This window comes from Polypterus senegalus, chromosome 1, assembly GCF_016835505.1.
Source record: "Polypterus senegalus isolate Bchr_013 chromosome 1, ASM1683550v1, whole genome shotgun sequence".
Lineage (NCBI taxonomy): Eukaryota > Metazoa > Chordata > Cladistia > Polypteriformes > Polypteridae > Polypterus > Polypterus senegalus.
Genome location: NC_053154.1, coordinates 176,658,570 through 176,678,711, shown reverse-complemented (window position 1 = coordinate 176,678,711; position 20,142 = coordinate 176,658,570). Strand labels below are relative to the sequence as shown.

General features: G+C 39.6%; 1 protein-coding gene across 1 annotated transcript in view; it reads right to left on the bottom strand.

The window, feature by feature from the left end:
* Positions 1-19,360, bottom strand: part of LOC120535566 (neuronal acetylcholine receptor subunit beta-2-like) — an 80,988-nt gene extending 61,628 nt beyond the window's left edge. Inside the window, exon 1 of the mRNA XM_039763500.1 lies at positions 17,947-19,360. Coding sequence (XP_039619434.1) covers positions 17,947-18,028 — 82 coding nt within the window. The 5' untranslated portion in view covers positions 18,029-19,360. The remainder of the gene's footprint in view (positions 1-17,946) is intronic.
* Between the last annotated feature and the right edge of the window lie 782 nt (positions 19,361-20,142).

Sequence of the window (20,142 nt, the reverse complement as noted above, 5' to 3'; positions counted from 1 at the left end):
ATACTTTTTATTTATTTTTTTTTTATTAATTTTATTACAATCCATACAAACCAATCGAGTTTTTACAAAATGAAAAAGTGAGTTAAGAACAGATCGAAAAAATACTTTAGTTTCCTCACATTTTTATGCAATCTTTTTGTTCACCCCACTGAATTAAAGCTGAAAGTCTGCACTTCAACTGCATCTGAGTTGTTTCATTTAAAATTCATTGTGGTAATGTACAAAACCAAAATTAGAAAAACGTTGTCTCTGTCCAAATATTTATGGACCTAACTGTACATCATATCCTAAACAGGAAGGGAAGGTTTTTCTTTTTTCTATCACATTAAAGGTTATTTTCATAACATACATGACATTCTCATATATGTGAGGGCCTTGAGCCTAATCTAATAGTACTGGGTACCAGGTATAAAGCTACTGTAGACAGGATGCCAGTCCCTCCCAGGACCTACTCAGACACACACAGGCAGAAAGCCAGCTTGGAATGCACAATCAACCTAATCAGCATATCAGAAAGTTTAAAGGAATTTGAGGTGCCCAGAGGGAAGCCCATGCAGACATAAGAAGAATGTGCAAGCTCCACATGAATAACGACCAGGAACAAGATTTGACCTCAAGAGTGGATTTGTGAGGTGGCAGCAGTGACTAGAGCACTACCCAATGAGATGCAAACAGCAAGCACACATAAAACCCAGACTATAAACCTATGTAACAGAATTTGATACTGGAAAAAATGACCAAAAGACTGTCTAAATTATAGATTGTCTCCTACTGTCTTAAACCAACTAGCTCTTAATTTGCAAATGGATTGAAAATCAGTCAATCATCAAGAAAAAGTATAGAAACTCTAAAAATTAAGTTCAGCCGCCCAGCAAAGACAGCTCTAGCAATGTCTAGGTCAGTCGATGAATAGGAAAGCTATAAAATATCTGTCTACTGAAATCTAAAAGTTAGTCATGCAGAAGAAAGAGCATACAGACACTCTACTTTCCTGGGTCAAATATTCTACAGAAATACCTCGATCAATTTGTGTCCACTGCAGCAATGCCTGTTTAAATGTTTTGGGCCATTACCTCTTAGACATTGTCAGTCATTTGTTCTATTATTTTTTTATACTATATTAAATGAAGTACAAGTAAAAGGAAAAAAAAATAATATTGGGGGAGTCAGCTTGTGTGATTTCACAACAAACAGATCTCTGTACTGAAGCTCCAAGTTCACAATCACTTTAAAAAAGAACAAGGTCAAGGTCATTAAAAAGGAGACACTTGTTAATACCCTAATATTCATGTAGGTACTGACACCAGCCTTACAAAGGCAGACTTTAAGGAATTGTGCTCTACCTGGTCCTTTGAAAGTTCTGCCCGCTCTCAGGTTGAACTGAGAAACATCAAAGTGCAATTTGCAGCAATGTCCAGTTTTTCCATATGGAATCAGAGCAATCATCTGCACGCATATGACTATAAAGGCACCTTCAGAGAATGAATATGCTTATGTAATTAGAAAGCATTTCCACTATTTTAATGTGAAAATGATCTGATGTGAACACGTGTCTCATAAATGTTGTGGTGAGATGTATAATTGTCTTACCAATAACTGCATCTGCTTGCTGCTAAAACAGTGTGAGCCCCAGAATTCCACAAACTCCAGTTGTGTTGACACTCAGACAGTGGTCTGTGACCCGCCTTTTCACAGTGACTTTGATATCTGATTGGCAGTGCTTGACTTGAACAGTGCGAGCTTGAACTTTAGAATGCCTCCGTCATGCTCTGCCACTCTTCTTTTGTTGCTTATACCTCTGCTTAAGCCACCAAATAGTACGTTTTGCTTGTCTCCACTTTACTAAGCAGGACGTCCATTTTTCTATTTTACATGTACTTTTGCAATTGTCTTTTAACAAAACACTGAACGGAAGGGGCTACTTATATTGATTTGAATATTCAAATAAGCGTAATTTTAGAAGGAGATGGGGTACAGCTGTAGGTGCGTACATGTACATTAAAATGTATATTGATTGGGATTTATAAAGAGAAAGTGTGTAGAACTTTGCTTACTCAGTTTTATGCATCTGATTTTTTTTGTGTGTACGCACATTTTTAGTTTTGTCCGTATGTGATGTTTTAGAGTGAATTCTACACAAGGCAATCTACATTATGCCCCTGGTCACTGTCTCTATAAAGTTTACATGTTCTTACACACAATTTTTTTCATGTACTTTTAATTTCCTTCCACATCTCAAAGATGGGTGTTTCAGATGTCTGTTTGTTATCTGTAAATTAGCCCATTATGGGTAAGTGTGCCATTCATTACACCGGGGAGCATTTCAATTAGTTCCAGCCTTGTGCCCTATGCAGCTGGGATAGATGCTGGCTACCTAAGACCCAGTCAAAAATAATCAGGCACAGGAAATGAATAGATAGTTGGTGTAAAATAAGAACACAGTCATTCCCTTAAAACAGGAAAAGGTAAATGAAAAAAAGACTAGAGATGGTAGCAAAAAAACTGATAAAGAGTACAGTTATTAACCATAAAAAAAAACTTGCCTTTCCTTGGCTAAGTGAGGAAAACTCATGCAACAAAGACAGTTATCTATCTGGACAAAATATGATTTTTTCACTAGAAGTTAATGATAATGTCATTACACTGAATAGTTTAGTCAAATGGAAAAACTTTGACACATGCCTGTTCACTTGTGAGTAGGATCAATACAACCTCTTAGTAGAAAATTGTACCCTCACAGCACACTGATAAATGCCTTTTGATCCAAACACAACCAGATGCCCACTGTTTTAAAGTTGAACTCACAGGCTGCAGAGTTATTTTGCAGAGTTATAACTCTTGCAGAGTTATTTTCACATAGTATTGGGTTACTACTAATGGACAAAATACAAAGACTGCTGCTCCTGTATGAACATAAAGTGGTAGGGAAATAAAAGGATCAAAAAACAGAAAAGAAACTACTAGAACCTTTTAGTAAAAAATAAATAAATAAATGTTTGGTTCATGAGAAGCTAGGATTTGAGGTTAAGGAAGATAAGCTTTAGATGTTAGAGTAGAATTAATCTGTAGGCATATCCATTGTTAATGAAATTGCTTTTAGTCACAAAATAATCAGTGAACATAAAATTAAGTGCTGATAAATGTATGCTTAGCAATGACATGTGCCTGAAAGTTAAGTGTACAAAATCTCTGCATTGTCCCACACCACCCTTGATGTCAATGACATGATCCTTAGAGCCATCAGCCTGCTCCTTCAATGCTTTACATGACCAAACCAGTCCTGGAGCACCATTTCTTCTGATCACCACAGCGACTTCCAACCATCTTGACTCCTGTCCTCTGCACCGGCTCACACTCCTGATCCTCCTCATAGTTCTTTCACACTAGTCTTTCTTGATTCTCTCCCAACCATATTCCTTTCTTCTCACTTTATCTCTCTTGTTCTCTGTCCTTACAGTCTCTTTACTCACGTAGTTTTTTTAACTTTATGGATGTAGTTGCTTTGCTTAAAGACCCGTGGCGTGTCGGCGAGGAATGGATAAACTGGTTGTGGCTGGATATTAACAAGCAATCAGACAAATGTGGTGTCATTCACCATTACGATTATCTAATCAATCAACCAACAAGCATTTCAAATTTTTAACTGCACCCACTTGCAATAGAATAGTGCCATTTGAGTATATAAGGTGGAGTGGTAGCTATGTGGCTAAGGATATGCCCTGGTATCTGGAAAGTTCCCTATTTAAATCCCATTGCTGCCAGAAGGGATCCTTGAGCGAGGCCTGTAACCTGAACATTGTTCCAGGGTACTATACAATGGATGACCTTGCACTCTGACCCCCTCCCAAAGATCATTTAAAAAGACAATTTCTCCTCTGGGATTAATAAAGTATATTATATATATATATATATATATATATATATATATATATATATATATATATATATATATATATATATATATATTTAGACAGAAATCTGCTCTGGGAGATACTCACACCAATACTGGGAAATTTGCTGCCAGTTATATATATATATATATTACTCTACCAGAGTGTCACCTTAGAGCTGCCTTTCGCCACTGTCTGTCATCAAATGATGTGGAGTAAAACCCAAAATGGTGAACGTTTAATAAATTATCTTCAGAAGAAAGATGAGTTTGATGAGAGAGGAGGTATACTGAACACAGCACCAGACCTCCAGTTTGTAAACGGTTTATTTTAAAATATGTTAAAAGTATTTGTAGCATAAACATAATATTTTTAAAGTTTAAATGTAATATGATTTTGTGTGTTATTTTCATGTGCTTGGCAAAATCAGAAAATATTAAACCTGAATTAAATACGCACTTGCCAGTCCCAGAACTCATTCTGACCACCTGCTGAGTGATGTTAACCTGCTGATATCCAAAGCCCATGAATCAACTAACCAAACACAATCAAGTTTAGCAAACTCAAAATGCTAAAATCCTAATGATTTTGAAAAATATTGGTTCATGTGCCACTGCAGTTTACTAAGTGTGATTTCTTTTTTTATGGAGTAAGTGGTCAAAAAAGTTCTCACTCTGAAAAGCATTTCAGGTAAATATTGTATTAAAATAAAAGGTATATAAATTTAATTGGAGCCATTTTTTCTGCATTTCCAGCCATTTGCCATCATTTTACTGCCACAGAGAAAACCTTGTCCATCCATAACACTCAAGGAGTGATCAGCATCATGATGCCCTCACTGGGCACTTTAGATGTGTGCTGTACTCTGCTGACTGGCATTGAACTATTTGTGTCACATATGCGTGTCCAAGGATTACCTTCCTGGCTCATCCTTGGTAAGCTATCTGACCCTAGGCCAAGAGGGTTGCTGTTGATAACAGTATTGTCTCCTAATGTTCCCACAGTGAACAGAACAGTAAAGACTCCCAATGAGGGCAGCTGACTCTGACCTTTCCTGTCGGAGAACAATATATTTGAGGCACTCACAGCAGGTGGAGTCTCCTTCTGGACCAATGCTTGACAAATATGGAGTTCTGAACCAGACTTGAAAAACTATACAATTCCAGCAGTTTTTTTTTTTATTTGGCCTTATATGTGCCATCGTGCACTGTTTCTGTTTAAACCTTTTTTGTTAATTAAACTGTCTGTCCTGGTTGATGCCCGGGATCCAGTGTCATACTTTGCACAGCCGTATTTGGCAGATATTAAACTATGCAAATTTGCAGAGCATTGCCAAGAAGCCAGATACAGCATCCAAAGTTAGTACAGATAGGCACATAATAGTCAGTTAGTACAAAAACAATGTACAAGTAAGAGTTTGATTATACTATGTAAATTTAATCCTGAAATTTATCCGCCAATCAAAATGAAGTAAGCAACATGTATGGAATATGAATGCTGGAGTCTACATTATAGGTTAAGGGATACTTAGCAGTGTAAAGTTCACTTCATACACTCCAACAATGTGATGTCCGTGGCCTTGGCATTTTATGTTTCCTGGGACATGGATAGTCAGGTACCAAGATGGACTAGTGCAATGAGGAAACAAACAACAAGTTGGCACAAAAACTGCATAGTGCTGTTTATTTAAAAAGACAATATCCAATCAAAAGTGCATTGATCAATTCATCAATAAACATTCCATAAAAACAAGTGTTCATGTGAAAATTAAAATCAATCAATAAATAAATAATTTATAAAGTCATGAAATCAAGAATAAAACCACAGAGTTAAAACCGGGTTCCTTCCTTCTATAGTCTCCTTTGAGCTTTAGTGTTTTTCTCATACTTGTCACCTATTGGTGCCCAGTCAATCATTTTTCATCCCAGCTACCTTGGTCAGTATACCCAAAGCCAAGCACCATCGTCCCACACCACTTTTAGTGCCAATGAGATGATCCTGGGAGACATCAGCCACTCCTACTTCTTCACAGCTCAACATGAGCAACTCACTCCTGGAGCACCATTCTAACCACCTTGACTCCTGTCAACTGCACTGGTTCACATTCCTGATCCTCCTCTTAGTTCTTTTACAACAGTCTCTCTTGATTCTCTCCCAACTGTATTTCTTTCTTCTCGCTTTCTCTTTCTTGTTCTCTGTCCCCTCAGTCTCTCTATTCATCTGTTTTTTTTTTTTTTACTTTATGGGTGTAGGTGCTTTGCTTGTTGACCTGTGGAGTGTCGATGAGGAATGGTTAAGCTAATCACGTCTGAAAGTTAAAAAGCAATCAGACAATTTCCTTGTTGCATACCCTGCAGCTGCACGGCTTTTCACCAGACCGCATCTACACCCAGACGATTCAGCCGCACTGATTTTAGAAAAAAATTACACACTACCATGGACCCCTGATGTGCTTTACCACAATGTCCCTGGGCCTAAATCAACTTTGACAGTCACCACAGCAGGCTGTCAAGTTGCTTGTCCTGGCTGCTGAAACTGGAGGTGCCTGCTATTCTCAGTAAAGACCTGCCTACTTATATCCTTTAGTGCAGTGTTTCCAAGCCTTTTTTTCTGTAGTGGCACACAAAATTATCCCAAGGCAGAGCTGTCTTAACAGCATTATAGGCCTCTGGGCAAAGCAGTGCACTGGGGGCCCTACCTATACAACCACTCAGCAAGTCACAACATACATAGATTAGCATGGGGCCCCCTATGCTCATTGGGCCCCTGGACAACTGCCCAGCATGCCCATGCGTTAAGACGGCCCTGCTTATACATGTACTCAACTGCCCAAACGGGCAGGACAACCGGAGAAGGTCGTAAAAAAGCAGCTCTGAGATCAGCATTCGCAGATACAGCACTTAGTGAGCACTTTGGTGGCATCTTCAAGCTGCTTCGCCCTTTTGCCTGTCCCCCTCTTCCTCATAGGCAACTCATATGCCCATTATCCACCAACGCTAGGAGGCAACATCCAGGGCAGATGGACTCTAGAAGCCTGGAAACATGTCTTAAGTGCTCCAAGTTCTGTGTTTGCAACAAAGCGATTACAGAGCTGTTTTTACGCCAGCTTCTCCAGATAATGCTGTCCTCCTCAGGCAGGTCTCGATCTCCCAAGGAAGTTGGTTGTTCCTCTCAGGTTCACACCCAAATGTGCTACACTATTATTTCCATGGCACATCGCTGCACTACTGTGCTGTTGAAAAACACTGCTTTAGTGGAATCTCCTAGGTGGACAATGGGGGAAGCAGCATGTGTCATGGGGACAGCATGGCTAAGGTCTAAGCACCTCTTCCATATTACTGCAATACAGTTTTGAGGCTACAATATTTCAGATCAAAGTGGCTGGTGATAAAATATGAATTTGGCCCTTTTAGACTCTACAGGAAATCCAATGCACAGGTCTTTAGAATGTGGGAGGAAAATTCCTGGGCCTACCACATACTGGGAGAACACAATAATCCCACACAGAGATGCAAATCAAGGACTTTGGAGATAAGAGGCAGCAGTGCCAACCATTGCTCTTTGTTGAAGCCATAGTAGTCACGTTTGCAGTACTTTTTAGCACATTTACAGTGCAGTTGAGGATCCTTAGCTAAGCGAGTTACCCAACAAGTGCTCTGTTTGGCAAACACATTATTTATTAAACTGTTATCATCAGTGTACATTCACAAATGCTTTCACTTATACTTTGAATGTCTATTGAAAGTCAGCTTTTAGAGAGTTGTAGCAATTATCTGGAGGATGATCTCTAGGGAGAAACTGTGAATAGGAAATCATGTCTGGCCGGATCAAAGCAGACCATCTGATCAGTACATTTTTTTTTAGTAATCTAAGTTTGTTGTCCTGCAGAAGAACTTGAAAGAATCTTGAAAGAGCTCAGTGCTGCTGGTTGCGAAGCTTGTTTATTGAGGGCAATGACAGCTATTCTCTGTAGATCAGTAGAAACCTAATGAAGTGCATGAAATTTGCTGCTGAGTGATGGTTACGGCCTTTTAGCTTCTCTTGGGAACTCAGGGATGAAGCCTTCCAGAAAACTTCCCGAAAGAAATATTGCAAAATCAATCGTTGTGCATGTCAAATCCTAGTTGTATCAACAAAGTGGGCTTTAATATATTTGAAAAGAAAAACTGGAGGAAAATGAAACAAGGTGATAAATGCATGCAGGGTCAAGAAGAGCAGAAACAATTTAGCTTTACTCCATTTTGTTTTTCTTTATAGTAGCAATAAAAAATAAAGAAGTGGCACATTGGTTACTGCCACACAGCTCCAGAGATCTGGGCTTGAATGCAGGACCTCTGGACTGCCTGTGTGGGGTCTGTATGTTCTTCCCATGGCTATGTGGGTTTATCTTGAGCACAAGTGCAATGTTCTCTGAACACCTAATGGTTTTGTGTTTTCTTCAATGACCTGGTGACTTGATAATAATGAGATGGATAGTTTCCTTGAAGTTGGGTTAAACATGTATGGCTAAAAAAGAAAAAAAAAATCCTGTACTTTTTAATAAGAAAATCTTACTGCATATTTTGAGAGACAAGTGGGGTACCATTAGTGAACACCACAACACAAAAATAAACTCAATGGAACTGTATCTGTGATACCTACTCTGATCTTCTGTATCACTTATGTTAATCTTTGCAAATAAGGAGTGAAGTGATTCATTAAATGTATACAAAAGCTTCTCACATAGAAGAACCTGCTCATTATTGTGCAGTCATGTTTAATTTAGTTAAGACCACCAAAGCACCTGGATGGCACAGTAGCACAGGGGTAGTGCTGCTTCCTCACAGTAAGAAGACCAAGGTTCACATCCAAGGTCCTCCCTGCATGAAGCTTACATGTTCTTACCATGTTTACATGGCTTTCCTCTCACTGTCTAAAGACATACATGTAAGGTGAATTGGCGACACTAAATTGGCCCTAATGTGTGTTTGGTGTATTTGCCTTGCAATGGACTGGGGCCCTGTCCAGTGTTTGTTCCTGCCTTGTGCTATATTCTTGCTGGGATAGGCCACAGCAAGCCAAATCGCAACAAAACCCTCCCAAACACACAGGCCCCTACAACCCGAATCCTGGTCTGGATGTGGGTTAAAATAATCCATCCATCCATCCATTATCCCACCTGCTATATCCTAACTACAGGGTCATGGGGGTCTGCTAGAGCCAATCCCAGCCAACACAGGGCACAAGGCAGGAAACAATCACCAGGTAGGGTGCCAGCCCACCACAGGCACACACACACACCCACCACACACTAGGGACAACTTAGAATTGCCAATGCACCTAACCTGTATGTCTTTGGACTGTGAAGCCCACACAGACACGGGGAGAACATGCAAACTCCACGCAGGGAGGACCCGGGAAGTGAACCCGGGTCTCCTAACTGTGAGGCAGCAGCACTACCCACTGTACCACCGTGCCACCCCATTAAAAAAAATCAAATGTCAAAAAAAAAAGAATTATATAAAATACTTTGAACCTAAGAAATGAACTAAGGAGTTGTCAATGACTGCTTATGGCTCTCTGAACGAATACGCCAGACACACACATTAAGCTAGTGGTCATACATTACGTGATATACGGCTTACACAAAGGACTACATGAGAATGGCTGTCAGCTGCCCCCAAATACTGTGATATACAGCAATAGGTCTGAAAAGGGAGGAGCAATGGAGACAATCAAAGAGACCTTCGGTAATTACAAGGTCACTGAAGACAAGAGAAAATGGCTTGGGCTAATTCAGGAAGCTTGTTCATCTGTCATCACTTAGCCCACAATATTCTGGGTCAGCTGTGAAATAGCATGCGGCACCAGTGGGGAAAAAAAATAGGAAAAAAAATCTGCAAAATAAACATAAATCTCCTGGTGTCCCTTTAAACACGGAGCTGGCCTCACCTTAACTGCAGTGCTGCTGCGACTGCTGAGTGATAAATTCACACTGCTGCTACTATTTTTAGGAAATGCCCTTGGTGTTTCTCTTTTTTCCCACTTTACTGACTTCTATGCCCTGAATAAGCTGAAAAAAAGAGAGCCACCAAGCTGAGGCATTTCAGTGAGGAATAAGAGAACAACATTAAGGAATTCCTTGGATTATAAGCAGGATGGAGGTGAGGCTTTGATTTGTGCTTTGAAAAAGCTGAACCAGAAATCACATTAATGGTACATAGGAGTAAGGTGGGCACCTGATTTATGTGCCGTAGAAATCCAGCCACTCTCAAACCTGCACAAGCATTTCCGGGTGGCAGGGGCTGGAGCCTGCCAGCCCATACTCCCTCCAACACCCACAAAATACTAATTGACACTTAACACACGTTTTCAGAATACCGTCCATACACAAGGTGAATGTGCAGACTTCACAAAGAAAGTGCAGGCCAGGGCTCAAACCAACTGCTAACCCCGGAAATGACTAGGGTATTGACATTAAAATAAAAAAAATAAAAAAATCCAGGCACACTTTAAGATATAAAAACTTATGAAGCAGCAACACCATGCACCCTGTACAGAGTTGCTTCCTGCTTTGCCTCCAGTGCTTCTTGATGTGATGTTATGTTATGTAGGGGGTAACAAAACCAAAGGAATCCACCCAAACAGTGCATCTACTCCCAAAGTATTTCCTGGCATCACTATTTAAGTAGGATTTTATTATGTATTTTAAGGATCTTGAGGGCAGTAGGGTGGCACAGTAGTAAGCACTGCCTTGTACTCAGTTACTTCCTCTGGAGTTTTTTATTCTCCCTGTATCTTAGGTTAACTTGAAATTACTAAACTGGCCTATTATGGGTGAATGTGTGTGCCCAGTAATTGACTGGCACCACATCCAAGGTTGGATTCTACTAGCTTAAGTGATGCAGCATGAGCTATCTTGAGACTTTGAAGTGCTTCCTTTTCTTTGCTTTGTTAAGTGCATGGTGATGGTGTGCTCTGGTCAAGGCACTATAAAGCATAAAGACTGAATGATTGATTGAGAAGTCAAATAGCTGCGCTTCTGCTGAGTGCCAGTCTGGAGATCAGGTCTCAGTAAGGAGAACATACGGTCAGAGCAACAAGAAATATCAGCTACTAAGGCAACAGAATTTTTGGGATAGACCAAGATGACCCTTGAATTAACAGAAAAAGACGTCCTTTTTTAAACAAAGGAAAAATCATCAAATTAAGTACACTTTTGTTCATCATATGACTTTATCCAACTTCCTGCTGCTCACACAGAAAAGCTGCTGGCTTCTGCTCTTAACATCTCCTTCCACATAAATGTGTGCAGGAGTAGAGATTAGCAGTATAGAGGATCTTGCATATTTCATCTCACTGTACTAATTAATTTTTAAAGATGTAGGCTAGCAGAATGGCCGTCACAGCAGGAAATAAAACGATTTCAAACCTCCCCAGAATACTCTCCTTGGTCTTTCCTCATTATTTTGGATGAGTTTGCAAATAGAAAAGAGCTCATCCAGTGCATGAAGAAACTGCTGGCCATTGCTGATATTATACATAAAATAATTACATCTCTCACACATCTTTCCCCTGGCAACCCAAATAAAATCAATAAGCGTTTCAAAGGGTGAAAAAATGTATTGCAGTTCTGCTTCACTTATCATCGCTGTGCTCATCTGACACAAAAACTTCTGCCAATTTTTATGTAACATTACAAACCAGCTTAATCCAGTTCAGGGTCATGGGGGCAAAAGCCTATCTTGACAGCACAAGACATAAGGCAGGAGAAAGCCCTGGACAGGATGTCAGTCCATCATTGGTTTTCCAATCTTATACTTAAATATTTACTAAAAGTGGGGACTGCAACTGCAACACTGTACAGAACAGGATGAAGGATGAAAGTGAAGGATGCCTTGGTGGCACATACAGTACATTGGCAGTGTTTTCAGTGCCAGCAAAAGTAGTCTGCTGTTTAAAGGGGGCAGGACACCCAAATATTGTATATGGAGTGACTCCTTGGGGTCTGATGTAAGTCCAGGGCACAGGGGAACAGTGGGTGGTGGCTTGAAGTCCAACACACCATTAGGTGATAACAGGCAGACTTGTCATCTGATATTTAGCTCTCTGGTCTTCAGTATAATTGACAAAGGTCAAGGGTGGTGGGTGGTAGCCTGTCCTTATATTGGAAGGTTAGAATCCTGGGATCCAGGGACCACTAGGACAAATTCTCCAGGAATGACCCCAGGATCTCCCTTGCTCTTTTCTTACTTCACAAGGAGTAGTTGGCTTGACCCAGAAATAGTTTAAAGCGGGGACTTAAAAGACCCTCCTGACCACATGCCACTTGAAATTGAGTCAATAGAGAACAAGTGTTCATCTGCAAGTAGGAAGAACAGTGTAGCAAAAATGAAGAAGAGTTTTTACTTTGACTTGATCCCTTATTTTTCTTTATTTCTGTATTGTACCTTTTATGTTCCTAATTCAGTTTCCTTTGGTGTCCTTTTGAGTTTGAGGAGTATAAGAGTGCATCAAAGGCCATAAAAGTAATAAATTGCAAAAATGTTTCCATCTAGCCTCTTAACCCAGCATACAGTATATGCTGTCATTTTTTTCCTTACTTTATATTTGTTGGACTCCGCTTACTCAAAATGATCAATCATTAAAAGTCAAGGATGGACTGAAAGATGTCTATAGACAAACTTCCAAATAAACTCAGACACTCTGTTTTAGGAATCATAAATGTGAGCTAAACTGGGTGACATAGAGCTGCATGCAACTGGCTAAATGCAGCACCGGTGAACGCTTAATACACTGCTGTCTGAGGACCCCATTACTGCAAAGTAAACCAAAAAAACCCCGAAATGAGTGGCAAGGTAATGAACCAAGAAGCTTGGAGCTAGCTGTGAGATGCTGTCCCTAACCACTGTATCAAAGTGCTGTCCCAGGCACTACTTACTATCAGTCCACTCCAGCTCTATCAGGATGAAGTGTCTTGTCTTGTGCATTCTGTTCCTCATCTCACCGACAAATCCAATCTGCAGTCCTCTCCCCACTCGTGTCCAGTTGCTGCAAGAATCGAACTCATCACTCTTATCTTCACATAAAGGTCTCAGCATGGCTCTGTTCCTCAAAACCTACACTCTTTGGTCTCTCCATGCATCCTTACATAATGTCTGTTCTATTTCAGCCTACTGTATCTGTTGTCTGCTATTCTCCTGCCAAGTCAGCTCTCATTCCAAAGTTGTGGAATGACCTCCCAAAAAGCATCCATAATGCTACTAGTCGATAGATAGATAGATAGATAGATAGATAGATAGATAGATAGATAGATAGATAGATAGATAGATAGATAGATAGATAGATAGATAGATAGATAGAAGCAACACACAAGAATTATGGAAAAGAAGAATGTGAATCCTGCTTCTGACACAGTGTGAACAGGAGCAGCCAATTTTGCTTGCTGGCACTCAACTGTGCACACAAAAGAAATCTAGTAAATTGCATCTTGCAAATGTTGCAAGTCGTCTTGGATAAAGATATCTGTCAAATAACAAGTTTACTCATGGCAGGCAATGTGAGGTAGTGGCTAAGGCTTTTAGAGTAATAATAATTGCACTTCATGGTTCTGTGGTCCAAATATAAAAACAAAACAATGTGATCAATTATATCTCAGATGTTGTAAATTGTCTTGGTTAAAGGTAAATATAAAAGAAAAGATAAAAAGAGCTGTCACAGTGAGGTGTTATGCAGGAGTATTACTGTAGGTATTAAGGAGCCCCAGTAGCATTTCCTGACACACTTCTGCTGAATAATTTGTTGGCTGAGAGTACTCAGTGTTAGCTTGCCAGAGAGAAGATGTGCAGCATTGTTCATAATGGCACTCAGTTTTGTATTAATTCTGTCCTTTGCTACTACCTCCAGGTAGTCCAGAGTGCGTCCTAAAACTGAACTTGCCCTTTTAATAATCTTATTGATTACGTGGACCTCCCTTGAAGTGATGTTACCAGCCCAGCACATCACAAAATAGAACATCACACTGGCCATCACAGAGTTACAGAAGATGTGAAGGATATATTAAAGGAACACAATCTCCTAAGTAAAAGAGCCTGCGCTATCCTTTCTTATATAGTCCTTTGTATTTACAAGACCAGTCCAGGCTGTCATTGATGTGGACCTCCTGAAGACACAGCTCTTTACAAAGCTTCTGCTCTCTACCTGGATATTTGGAGCTGCAATGACCAAATCAACTGTCAAGCACTTTTATTTTAAATTGAGCACCTGTCTTAACTGAGCCTAGGCATTGACTACGATTGTTCTGGAGTTTTCTTTTTGCTGTCAATGGCTTATTGCCTGTGCAGTGTGTAATCACTCAGAATGAATGTATGTTGGGTTTCAATAAATTGCCTTTGATAAAGGCATCTGATAAATAAATAAATAATTAAATTAATTAAACTGTTACTAACAATAATACCAAAACACGCTGCTGTCTCAGGAGAAGGAAACCCTGTTATACCTAATATAATTTTATGTATTGTGTTTTTACAAATATATTTTGAGATTTTTCACATAAGAAAGACACACATACTGGATCGCTAATCATGGCAATGGAGTAATGATGTGTTGCAGGTTGATAAGCATTTACAAGAAAGAATTTCATTGTACTCTGTACATGTGCCAATAATGACTGTATAAAGCTATAATAATAATCTACTCTATATAAATACAATCCTAAGCCTAAAATTGCAACAATTTTGTGCAAAGATTTTATGTGACGTTTTTATGTCATGTTTTTTGTCACGCTTTAAATTAAGCTGATTTTAAAACCTAGATATATATGTTTGGTATCATTATTTTCAGAGTTTATCAAACTTTAATGTGATGTTGTTAGATTTTCAGATTGTTATTCCATTTTTAAAGTATAAACTAAAATATCAAGAAAGTCGTGCATCGAGCATAGTGGACCTCAGTTTAATGGGAATACTCCAATAGGTAATAGAGTAAATATTCTATTCTTATTTCATGCTTTTTACTCCATTAAATAATAATTAATTTTTCTTTTACATATTTATAGAATGTTATGATTTTGACTCCAATAAATAATTTTTTTTTTGTGCATTTACAGATTTTACTAATATTCTGGCCGCAACTGGTGGGCTGGGCACGAAGGTGCCAGGGGGCTTGCCCCCCTAGTAATAATAATAATAATAATAATAAAAACATAGATAGATATACAGTATTATATTTATAAATGTGTCATTCCACATACTTGGGCAAAGCATCAAGACTGCATGATCTGTAGTGATATTATTTGTAATTTTTAACATATGAATCTTGAGGGCAGTAGGCAGTAGAAGCCTTCCATGTCATGTTCATACAATACATCCCAATAAGTGACAGAAGCAATGCCTGACATGGTCCTCGTTCCAGGTAGTAACAAACTGTTTTAAAAACCTGTTTATACCATTATTTGGTCACCTGGTGCTGCCGTCCATAAGATCCATTACCTGGATGGTCATCAGTCCAACACTTGAAAGACTTACTCCCAGACATGCCCAAATATGGTCATTTTTATGAATAGGAGAAACTCTGAGAATGTCTCATAGATGCTGATCATGCCAAGAATTCAGTTCAGGTCTTTGGAGTTGTGAGGCAGCAGCACGTGTCAGTGAAAGACCATGCCACTTGTCACCATGCACATGAAACCAAATGCAGTCTAGATCAAATTATTATAATCTATGTGACAGCATTTCCATATCCATTACCAGTGAAACGAAATTATTTAAATTCCTAAATTAATTGGACAGTGATTATTCCTAAGATTAAATAAAAAGGGATGTGGCATTTTGCTCAGAAAATAACATGTAAAACAACTATGTCGATTTAAACAAAAACCTGATAATCTAAGAAAATCAGATGTACAGAGTTAATCGTCAGTTTTGAAGATTTCATGACAGCCTCAGCAGGGGAGTGACAGGTGAGTAGTGCTGTGGCACCACACCTCTAGGAGACAGGGTTTGAATTAAGGCTGCCCACTGTCTGTGTGGACTTGGCATGTTAGCCCCAACCCTCACTGAACTCTGAATTGACCCTATGTGGGTGAGAGTATTTGGCTCAGAATGGTACCCTGAGACTGGCACTCTTTCCCTTTTAGGCTCCTGGCTGGCACCCGAGGTGACCATGGTACACTCTGCATCCTTACAATTGCACTATGTACAGTATGTTCAGTAAATGGGCCAGCTGATGGACTGGTGTCCTATGCAGGAGTGATTCCTGTTATGTGTCAAATGCTGCAGGCCAACCCCAGATTAAATGGATTTAATTATGAATGAACGAATGACTGAATGAATGAAAGAATTGATTGATTAATTAATTAATTGATTAATTACAGTTCTTATAGCAGTTTTTATTTTTTTACGATGATAATATTGAAGCAAATGAAAATGTTCAAGCTTTTCTATCTGCACAAAAAATTGTCTGGCTAATGTTTTCTATTGCAATACAACTGGGTTCAGACAATGTGGGTATTGAAAAGACATTTCCTATTAATTTTAGTCTTATTATCAAATTATAAATCTCAATAAATGTATAAGTCTCTACAGGCTTTTAAGTGCAATGAAATGCAAGTATGGGGTGGGGGGTTAATCTTCAATCCCCTGACATTAAGACTCCAAGTAGCAGCTCCATGCATTTGTAAAAACTCAATTCAGCAAACACACAGGGTAACAGCAGGTTGACTTTTTTTAAAAAAAGGTCTGTTTTCTAAAAGAAGGAATTAAAGATTTACCTTGGCACTGAAATTACAGTATAATAACAGAATAAAAGGCAGAATGCAAACAGAATCTGAAAAGAAGAAAATGTTTACAATAAAGTTTAAAGGCAAGAATAAACTACTTCCTTTGTTTATTTGTTCCAGTGATCATCAAGCATAAACATTTTCTGAAATGTACACTTGAAAATGTGCTCAGTTAAAGCCATGCAGTTACTCAGTGTTGTATACAGCGTCTTCCACAGCGAGCGACCAAATCAGGGATTCAGATCAGTATATTGACTCCCATACTGTCCTTGTGTTGAAACAACTTGAGTGGCCTTGTTCAAAGTTTCACAGAACCCGGCGCCGGGGGGCAGGAAATGTTAGGACAACGCCAGACAGTTGTGACGGTTTATTTTTAGAAGGTTGTCATCGCATATTCGACACCTTGCGGATTCATTTCCTAGTATCGGGCATCTTTTGCACTTTTATGTAAAACACGTTAGTCACTGTGCAAAAGACTTAAGGAGTGCCCCTAAAAATGTCGTTGTCACAGGAAATATCTTGTTGACTGTTTCGTGTTTTATGCCGACTCCATAGTGTTGTGCTCATGGGCCAGGAGCTTAAGATTTGAAAAAAAAAGTCCAGTCAATACAAATGGCGTCTTGTGCAAGTCTGCCTGGACTTCAATTACAAAGTGTAAACTCTTTACAAACAGGAAACAGGCATAGAAAGAAACACGAATGTTTCCATATTTTGAAAGATAAGGAAGGTTGCCTGTCATCTGAACCAAAAGAAGTATGACCTACTCCAGAGAACACCTTAAGTCACCTGTCATAAACCAAGAAAAGGCATCTATTTTAATGTGTCTGATAAACCACACAATCTAGGAGGTCATAAAGGCACACTTCTCACAATTTCTCATACAGAAGTCATCAAGGCTAAAAATACATGTTTTGCAGCAGTCATTTTAATTCAGTGTGCTTCAGCAAAATTAAACTGTCGTGCTCATCTGAAGATTTGCATCTGAAACGTAACATTATCATAAATATATAAAGTATAAATGTTTGTATAGACACTGCGACCTTGACGATAGATAGATAGATAGATAGATAGATAGATAGATAGATAGATAGATAGATAGATAGATAGATAGATAGATAGATAGATGGGACATTTTGTTTATATCATAATCTTAAAACCGTGCTGTTAATCGGCAGCACCATCAGCCGAGGGTCTCAGTTTATGCCAGCCCTGGCCGAAGACGCTGCACTTTCAAGCCGGGGTCGTTTCTTTGCACAGCAGGTAAGGCTCTACGTTACAAATACCTTGACATTTACTTACTTTTTAGGATGCTTAACAGGCACAGCCAGCTCCACAGGGTCATGTCCGCAGCACACGGTGGAAGCAATCTGTTCCAGTTCATGTAGACATGGAACGCAACGATGGCATCGAGGAATCAATGTGGATACTCTGAAAGCAGCTTTTGAAGACGAGCACAGGTAAATGGCCACGATCCCAGGAAGGGTCAATGATACCAGCTAGAAAGCTCGAGAAAGGCTGTCTTACTATTCGGATTATGCAGAGCGTCTTCTACAGCTTGTAGTGGAATGTTCCCCTGAAAGTGAAGATGCTGGGTTGGGTTTGCTAGTGAATGTCCACATTGTCTGACGCTCCGCGCACTGCATTCTATCCCCCCACTCTCTCTATCTCTCTCTCTCTCTCTCTCTCTCTCTCGTTTGCTCGCTCCCTCTCTCAATCTGTGTGTTTGTGTGTGTGTGCGTACGTGTGGGTGTCACCAGCATTTTTTTAGCATAAAAACGGCGCTTCGAGTTTTTACTTCTTTTTTGTTAAAACAAACAAACATCTGCAAGTTGTGTACCAGTCCGCACCACAGTGTCGGTCTAGTCATCGGAAACAGGAGCTGTCCGGGGTGCTGGAACTTAAAATGACAATGCTCGCTAGGGACTAAGCATCCAGGAATAAAATGGGAGGAAGTAACACTTTATGCACGCACGTCTAGACTAACTGGAAATACAGAAGCCTCATTCCCTTTCTTCTAAAGAAAATGGCATCGTAATGCGTAGCGGAATCTACTTCAGGAAAACAAGCAATAGCCACAATCAATCGACGCCCCTGCTGCAATATCACCTGGCGACAGGAAGAACGTCACAGCGCTCATGGTTTGGAACGTGAAGATTATGCGGAAATTGTAAAGTTTCAGTGTTCTGAAACAATCCACTTCAGTCCATATGTAAATCTAAACTAGTAACTACAACGAATTCTAGTTTATATGGAATGATAATAATTCTCCAATAGGAAATGTGCACGGCGCAAATGTCAACATTTCTTGACAAGTCAATCGATAGGCCGGGTGTGATGTATGCGATTGCGCGTGCGCTACAAATGGGGGAGGGTGGCCGTGTCAGCAGAAGATTGTGCAAGTGTGAATAGAGCTGGATTTGTGTGCGATTCCTAGGTGTAGGTGTACCAGAATGCTTGTCCACGACCATGAATTACGCTGACTTCTTTTAAATCCTGTAAAGTGAATGTTGCTTGGTGTTTGTCTCATTTGTACGTTCTCCTGGTGTTTCAGTGGGTTGTTCTTCTTTTACTTCAAATTTCCTCCCACATCTTACAGATCTGCATTTTGAGTAGACAGATAATCCAGATAGAACAGCAAGCCACCACCACAGAGAACTGATTCTATTTATATATATTTGAACATGATATACTGTATATATTTATTTATATAGTTGATTAGTTAGTTGATCCCATAATATTTATAATAAAGACACATTTTTCATTGATTTCCCTTGATTGATGCTCCACAGTTTAAAATTACAAATCATACAATTCAGATGTGAATAAAGTGCACCTTGCAGACTTTAATTTCAGGGGATTTGCATACATTTTAGTCACATCGTGCAGAAAGGATGACACTTTTTCTACATGGTGCCCCCATTTCAGGGCAACATAATGTGTGGGATGTAACAGTGGCAGATACAGTATATTAAAGTAGTCATATTTAGCACTTTGTTGCATATCCAGGGAGCATTGTGGCGTAATGATGGCACTGCTGCCTTGCATAAAGTAGACTATGGATCGCGTTCCGAGTTTGCATGTTCTTCCCATATCTTTGCTCCTCCCAGTGTCCAAAGACATGCAGATTAGGTACATTGGCAATTCTAAATTGGCCCTAGAGTGTGGTTTGTGTGTGTGTGTGTGTGTGTGTTCACCCTGTGATGGACTGGTGCTCTGTTCAGGGGATTGTTCCTGCTTTGTTCCCTATTCTTGCTGGGATATGTTCCAGCACCCTCTGCAATAAGGGATAATAAGTGGGTTAGAAGTTGACCTTCTGACTGTTGCATAGCTCTTACATACAATGACTTCTTGAAGTATGTGATTCATAGACACAAACAGGTGCTGCGTATTGTCCCTGGTGATGCTCTGTCAAGCCTTTATTGTCGCCATCTTCAGCTCCTGCTTGTTTTGGGAGCTTGTTCCCTTAAGTTTTCTCTTCAGCATATGGAAGTCATG